Source organism: Sebastes umbrosus, chromosome 20 (genome assembly GCF_015220745.1).
Source record: "Sebastes umbrosus isolate fSebUmb1 chromosome 20, fSebUmb1.pri, whole genome shotgun sequence".
NCBI lineage: Eukaryota > Metazoa > Chordata > Actinopteri > Perciformes > Sebastidae > Sebastes > Sebastes umbrosus.
The window spans coordinates 26,799,158-26,807,071 of record NC_051288.1 but is presented as its reverse complement, the minus strand read 5'-3'; the positions used below and the strand labels follow the sequence as shown (position 1 = coordinate 26,807,071).

At 41.2% G+C, this 7,914-nt stretch overlaps 1 protein-coding gene across 3 annotated transcripts in view; it reads right to left on the bottom strand.

Moving 5' to 3' along the window:
- Window positions 1–5,913: 5,913 nt before the first annotated feature.
- Window positions 5,914–7,914, bottom strand: part of LOC119479522 (microfibril-associated glycoprotein 4-like) — a 9,585-nt gene continuing 7,584 nt past the window's right edge. The window contains exons 4-7 of one of the 3 annotated variants that reach the window (XM_037755251.1): window positions 7,889–7,914; window positions 7,689–7,785; window positions 7,442–7,609; window positions 5,914–6,382 (exon numbers count right to left, since the gene is read on the bottom strand). The exon at window positions 7,889–7,914 is cut by the window's right edge and continues 13 nt beyond it. In XM_037755251.1, coding sequence (XP_037611179.1) covers window positions 6,129–6,382; window positions 7,442–7,609; window positions 7,689–7,785; window positions 7,889–7,914 — 545 coding nt within the window. In that variant the 3' untranslated portion in view covers window positions 5,914–6,128. The remainder of the gene's footprint in view (window positions 6,383–7,441; window positions 7,610–7,688; window positions 7,786–7,888) is intronic. The other 2 variants (XM_037755254.1, XM_037755253.1) reach the window with 2 other exon arrangements.

Below are 7,914 nucleotides of genomic sequence, written 5' to 3'. Positions count from 1 at the left end.
ACATCAACCACGACCGTTTGGGTAATCCCCTCCCGCGCGACAGTCTCCGATGTCGAGAAGCACCGACCAAGCGGCGGTATGTGACGAGTAGAGAACGTGTTGTCTACTCATGTTGCCTGCATTTCAAAATAAGAGCACGCTGTTCAAGATAACCATTTCAGCCAGATGAGAATTAACAGGATCAGTGTTCGCTGGATTAGTCAGTTCTTCAGAGGCTCGTCAGCAATAATCGATGATATCCCTCCAGAATGAATAAAGATATGTCTTATTTTGAAAAGCCACTGATATGAGGCTGTTGTTCAAATCGCCTGTTGCTGTTGTTGTTGTTATTTACTACTTGACCACGCTCACATAAACTGCTTGCTGAGAGACATGAACGTCATCACAGACGTCTGAAACATTTCAGTTTATTGACTCGTTGATTCCTTTGACAGGATGTCGGAGCTCAAAGTTAGTTTTAGAAACTTCACCTGCAGACGTGTTGAAAAGCTCCGCTGTGTCCAGCTGTGTCCAGCTGTGTCCAGCTGTGTGATAAACTCTCATATGTGTGATCTTTAGTGTGATTTAAGTGACCTCGTTCTGTAGTCAGACTAAAACCACACGACTGTTTCACGTTTAGTTTTCAGTTTGAAGGATGATTTTGTCCGTTATTGACACAGCTGTGGTTGTTTTTTCATTTCAAACCAATCAGTCATAAAGCTCACTGAACACTGAAATGACCCTATATTTTCAAACTAAAACCCGTATTCATTATGGCAAAAACAAAATACATTTCCACTGGACACAAGTTTCTCTTTTTAACAGTTTTCACTCACTAAGTCATCCCAAATCACGTTTTCACTTTCCCCAGATATTTCAAATTAAAAGTCTTCCACCAGGGAGAGAAGATCATCTCTTTAAGAAGGCTTTTAATGTGAAACATCTGAGCAGGAAGTGTTGATTTCTCACTGACACTTAACGATAGAAAAGAAAGCGGGAGGCGTGAATTAAGACTTGTGACGGCGTTTCCACCGTGAAGCTGCTTTGTTGTCGATAATATTTCAACCAGCGTATCTACACGTATTTAAATATCATGTCGTATCTCCACAACTCAACCTTGAATAACCACAATAATATACTCATATCTATAACTCTGCTGTGTCCTACGCTCTCTCTCTGTGTTTGTCTGGGGAAAACACTTTTATTTTGAAAAACTTGAAAAGGGCAGGTATTTTATTTTGACAAACAATCCTGCCGTTTCCTGCTGGTTTTGTTGAATTTAATTTGTGTGCAATAACTCTGGAGATAACTCTGTGTTTTACCTCGCTCACTCGCCGCCCGCGCTAACTCTTATTTATGTGATAAACTGTACAAAGTCTGACCTACTGTAATTATTATTATTATTATTATTATTATAACACTGAAGTGTGAGCTTGTAAAGCATTTCAGTCTGAAAATGCACTTTAAATAATCAGAACGAGACGACGTGGAGCTTCGTTCAGCTCGGCTCTTTAAGACAAAAACGAAGTCTATCTCTCACTCCGTTCTATTTGTGTTGTTTTGGTGTTTTTTATTTTATGAAATCTGATTTATTTTTTGTTTCTTTCTTGGCTCAAACTGCTGCGTTGATGTTGCATTCAGGTCACGTGGGGAAAACAAGTTTTAGGAGGTTAAATTAGAAGATTTGTCATCAATTAAAAGAAAGAATTAAAAGTTGACAGCTGTTATTACATGAGGATATTTCATCCCTGTTAACCTTCATCATCACTGATATCTTCATCAATGATTGAGCTCATCGTTTTGATGCTTTAACACAAACAAAACTACAATCATGGCGTCCTGACGGGGTGATGTCACCTCGAAAATGTTCCCACGCGATGTAAACGCAGCGTTACTCGTCTCTTATTGGTTTTTAATAAACACACAGCGGTCTAATATCTATATATTATAATAATAATAACCGTATTAAAGTCTGTGTGACTGACAAAGTTAAGAACGTCACATCCTGTGACATCACATCCTGTGTTTCGGTGTCCGAGTGACCCCGACCCCGAGCCTCGAAGACGCGTGTAGCCCTGTTCTGATTGGCCGATACAGCTCTCTGTTGCTTATTGGTTCATATTTATTGTCCTCTCCTGTCATTGGCTGAGATGTCTCTGATGCTGCTGAGATTCTGAATGCTGAAATAAAAACAATAATAAGAAGAAGAAGTCTGTTTCAGTTTCTGTCTTTTATTTCTGGGTTCATCTTTGGATTTATTTGACGGTCAAAATGTTTCATGTGATTTATTATGATCTAGTGATTTATTATGATGCATTAAAACTCCTGAATCCTCCAAAACTAACCGAACCGTAACGCTCCATCAGGATCCGTCTGTTTTCATTAAATCAGACTCAGTCCTCCTGTCCTCCTGTCCTCTGTCCTCCTGTCCTCCTGTCCTCTGTCCTCCTGTCCTCTGTCCTCAGTCCTCCTGTCCTCAGTCCTCCTGTCCTCTGTCCTCCTGTCCTCAGTCCTCCTGTCCTCCTGTCCTCAGTCCTCCTGTCCTCAGACTCACAGAGAGGAAGAGAGACTTGAAGAGTCATTCTAAAGTTCTTCTGTTGTTTGTGTCCCAACTTCCTCCTCGATGTCTCGCCTCTCATCGAGGTCCGACTTTAATTCAGTCTAGACGCTCGGCGTCCTCTGACAGCCGACTCTTCATCCTGACCTCAATCTGCGTCCTCGCAGACGTCCCCCGTCGTCCTCGTCCTCAGCCGGACTTAATATCTGATCCCGACGGCTCGATTCTGAAAAATTTTCCCATTTGTCCCGACACCCTGAACGCAGCAGGACTGATGGTCATCCGAGGCGTCGCTCCATCTCGATGCCGAAGGCCGAGCGGAGTGACAGCGACGATGATGAGGAGGCGATGATGATGATGAGTGGGTGTCATGGAAACAGACGGCTGAGATCCTCCTGAAAAACACAACAGACGTCTTCACCACCAGAAGGCAAATCTGTCTGCTTTTTACTCTCCTGATCCGTTCATTGTGATTAGACCCAGAACACAACAACAGTTTGTTCCACCTGAAACAGAGCTGGTCTCATGTTCAGCCAGGTGTGTGTGTGTGTGTGTGTGTGTGTGTGTGTGAGTGTGTGTGAGTGTGTGTGTGTGTGTGTGTGTGTGTGTGTGTGTGTGTGTGTGTGTGTGTGTGTGTGTGTGTGATGCTGCCGGGGAATGAGGAACATCTGAATGTGTTTTGGAGCCTGCGAGCTGAATGAAGAAACACACCTCCTCTCTGCTGAGTTCAGCCGGCAGCTACTGAGAGGAAGGCCTGTTTCAGCTTCTGTATATTCTAGAGAGGGAAACGTGTTTAAAGTATAATCTAGAGATGAGGGCACTGTGTAACGCTCTCTTTCACACCATATTTGTCAGTATCCAGCAGAAAACAGTTTATTAATCCAATGGATCCCTGTAATCTGTATCAATAATCACTTCATTATCCAGCCTGACATGGATTCACGTGCACAGTTTGAGTATTGAAGGCCGTCTTCTTCTATTTTGGGGATATTCATTTATTTATTTATATATTTATTTGTTTGTTTGTTTATTTTATATTTTCTGTAGGAACATTTTCACCGTTTTTTTTCAAGTACTTAAAGTCAAAGTACGCATTGTTCAGTAAAATGTACTTAAAGTACTTAAAGTCAAAGTACGCATTGTGCAGTAAAATGTAAGGTTTCCACTGTTCTTTCTTCTCTCCATGAATAACTTCCACCTGCTTATCTCCTGCATGGAACAAGAGAGAGAGAGAGAGAGAGAGAGAGAGGGGTCTTCTGGGAAATGCTGTTCTTGCCGTTGCTCCTGTGAGATAAGGCCACATTGAGGCCTAAAGACAAACATCCTCCCATCAGCTCCTCATTATAACCTCTCGCTGCATATTATAAAACAGCTTATGTAGCTTTTCTAAATCCTGAGCGTCGTCAGCCGTTTCCACACGGACAAATTATTCTATTAAAATTATCTCCGCTCACGTTTACGACGAGCCAAAAGCAGCGCCGTCGTCTCCGATAGCAACAGACAAGTCATCATCATCATCATCATCATCACTATGGTTTCTGTCTATATATTTCTGTCTAGCATTAAATATGTGCAGCGTCGAGGTGAATAAATGTGCTTTTAATGCATCCGGTTTAGCTGTTATTGCATATTATGGGGTCAGTAAAGCAGCAGATTTTGTATCCGGGGAAACAGCTGCAGATACTTTCAGAGTGGATTGATTATTAAGCGATAAATGTGTGTTTAATGAGCTGTGCTCAGCAGTTATTGCAGGTTATTACAAACAAATGGAACAGAATCTTTTCTGAGAGGTTTGTTTCTTCGTACAATCACGTTGTTGTTGATCAATGAAACTGTTTTATTGAAGAGCTTCAGGATGACACGGCTGATCTCAGAGCTGCTGTGAAAGCAATAAAATACCACGATGAGATGAGATAAAATACCACGTTGAGATGAGATAAAATACCACGATGAGATGAGATAAAATACCACGTTGAGATGAGATAAAATACCACAATGAGATGAGATAAAATACCACGTTGAGATGAGATAAAATACCACGATGAGATGAGATAAAATACCACGATGAGATGAGATAAAATACCACAATGAAGCCTGATTCTTAAAAAGAAGAACAAATAACAAATAATTGTATTTACTATTATTATTATTACTATTATTATTAATAATTTATTTATTTCATTATTGATAAGCACTTTGTAGTCCGGTTCTTAAAAGAAAAGAACAAATAATCTTATTAACTATTATTATAATAATAATTATTATTATTTTATTTATTTATTTATTTTATTGTGAATTTTGTAGCCTGATTCTTAAAAAGAAGAACAAATAACAAATAATTTGATTTACTATTATTATTATTATTATTATTATTAATAATAATAATAATAATAATAAATTAATTTTATTATTTATTTTATTATTGATAAGAACTTTGTAGTCCGGTTCTTAAAAAAAAGAACAAATAATCTTATAAACTATTATTATAATAATTATTATTATTATTATTATTTTTACTATTATTATTATGCATTATACATTTTTACATAATATAGACAAATGTTGAGTCCAAATTGAAGTGTATCTAAACCCCAGAGTTTTGGCTGAAGCTCTACCCTAGGACATGAAAGACGTGTCAACATGGGCGAGCTGGAGGCGAGCTGGAGGCGAGCTGGGAGGCGAGCTGGAGGCGAGCTGGGAGGCGAGCTGGAGGCGAGCTGGGAGGCGAGCTGGAGGCGAGCTGGAGGCGAGCTGGGAGGCGAGCCGGAGGCGAGCTGGGAGGCGAGCTGGGAGGCGAGCCGGAGGCGAGCTGGGAGGCGAGCTGGGAGGCGAGCTGGAGGCGAGCTGGGAGGCGAGCTGGAGGCGAGCTGGGAGGCGAGCTGGGAGGCGAGCTTTTCAGTAACCAGTGAATCATTACAATCACTGGACTTGAAATGAAGCCGTCAGCAAATGACTAAAATGTGGTGAATCAGCGCCATTGACTGATCGTCTGGCGATAGCACTGTGCTTTCCTACGCTGTGACTCGCTGAGTGTGTGCATGAAGCATTAAGTTGTTAAAGTTTACTCATTTAGCTGCTGGCTAGTTAGCTAGCTAGCTTGCTAATTCCACCATGCTCTCATGCTACAGTTACAGAACATTTATATACTAACAATGTTGTTGTTGCCAAAAAGAAACACAATTACTGCCTTGATGATCACCGGCACCATGTCGTTTAATTGTAGAAAGTGCCACGTTTCTGTACATCCTGCGAGATGGGAGGGAAGTAGTCGTGGTATAAAGTTCAGGACTTTAGCACCAGAGACTCAGAGTCCCTCGGACACTTACATTTCAGCAACAAAAAGCACTTTGGTTACAGTTAGAGGAAAACTTTACATCAAGCTTCTCACACACACACTTTTTTTAATGCTTAGTTTCTTTATTTAGATTTTTGAAGTGACACAGACTCTATATATCTGTTTCCAGTTAAAGATTATGGGCCCTGCTTTCCATTTTCCACCGGCCCGTTGTGAGATTACATGATTAGTGAGAGAAAGAGAAAGAAATCACAAGAAATCAACTGATGATATTCTGCTGTAGGTTGGTCCTGAGAACTAATGCACCGGACGGATCTTCATGCTGATGGTCTTCAGGGAGTAGTCATAACCCTTCCAAGGCTTCCATTCCACTCCAACAGCAAAGAGAGTGCTGTCAGCCCCCCAACGATATACCCCGTTGGGGTTTGTGTTGTGACACACACCGTACCAGAACGCCCCCAAGTACAGTCTGGCACAGTTCTTACTATGGGAGTCCTGGTCTTTGTCGAAGGTGGAGAACTTCCGCCCGTTATGATGATTCAGGGCGTCTCCTACAGGAACATAATAATGTATGATCAACAGCGTGGCGTTACTAAACCTGAGGGGACGCACCCTATTTCTCCCTGATAAAGCGACACTGAGAACAAGAAATCTGTGTTGAAATCAGCAGGAGGAGAGTTAGTAACGTTAGCTGTTAGCAGCCGTTAGCAGCACAGTCCTGACTGGCTAAATACCGGAGACACGAACGTTAATGGAGGTGCCATTGAGTTATTATTATGAGGCGTTCAAAGGCGACTCAGGAAAAATGACTATTTGGTGAAGGTAAATTACAACGTTATCATGATGTGTTCAAGTGTAATCTGGTAAAATGTAGTTTTTGGTGAGAAACTTGAATAAATCCAGTTGTTTGAAGGAGATGTTTTCACATTAATATAAAATAGATATTAGAGCGATAATTATGAGCTGTTTAACTTCCTAACACTAGTTTGAAGCAGCTGGCCAGGATGTTTTATTCAAAACAAATATTTAAATAATCATAATCATTAGAATTGTGTGTTTTTATGCAAACAACCACTATAGATGACAATAACAAAGGACAGTACAGTACTGTGTACAGTAGGCTACCCTCCGTGCTTTTTGGACCTGCAGTGCATGCTGGGGGATTCTCTGTTTTATTAAGTTTTGTTAACGGAAACATTCCTACCTAATCAGTCAGTCTGATACTAGTACTGATTTTCAGTATAATAAATGCTAAAAAATAAGTGCGCAGTATGTTTTCTATAAATTAATGTAGTGATAAAATAGAGGTTACGTCTGACAGAATTTGTTTGGCCCCCGGCAACAATCTTGGTTTCTCATGTGGCCCCCCAGAAAGAATAATGGCCCTCCCCTGGTCATAATGGTGATACTTGGAGAGTCAAATATTTTCTGAGGTGGTACGTGGTGTAAAAAGTTTGAGAACCACTGATCTAGAGCTACACCAATAAATATAATCAGTCTTGTTCTGGATAACCAATAATATCAGCCTGTTGCAGGTATCAGTATCGACTGAGAAGTACTTAGGGAATCTAACTATCTAGAAAACTATAAAACAGCTTCTGCTACCTCACCTGCTCCTCCATTAGTGAATCCAGACACATGCAGTTTGTATCCGTAGGACTCTGAGTCGATGGTGAACGAGGAGTAACGAGCGAACACTTTCTTCCCAATGAAGTCCTCCATGTCGACCAGCAGCTCGTACCTTTTCCTCTGAGTCAGCTGGAAGAGATTCTCAAGACCTGAAAACAAACACACACATGAACATCCAGAAACAGAGTTTCATGAAGTCCTGACCGTTAGTTTGGTTTCATTCCTCACCCAGCCAGTACTCTCCAGCAGCGCTACCAAAGCCCATCTTGTAGTGGTCCCAGGGCCTGTAGAAGTTCACCGAGCCGTCCATCCTCCTCTGGAACACCTGGGGGGACGAGCATACCAGATATCAGACAGCTCATGTTGGTACGGGATTTTATTGTGAAGGTCCTACAGGAAGTGTTCATGACTTAAGTTCAAATACTCACCGTCCACTTTCCTCCTTCTGAAACCA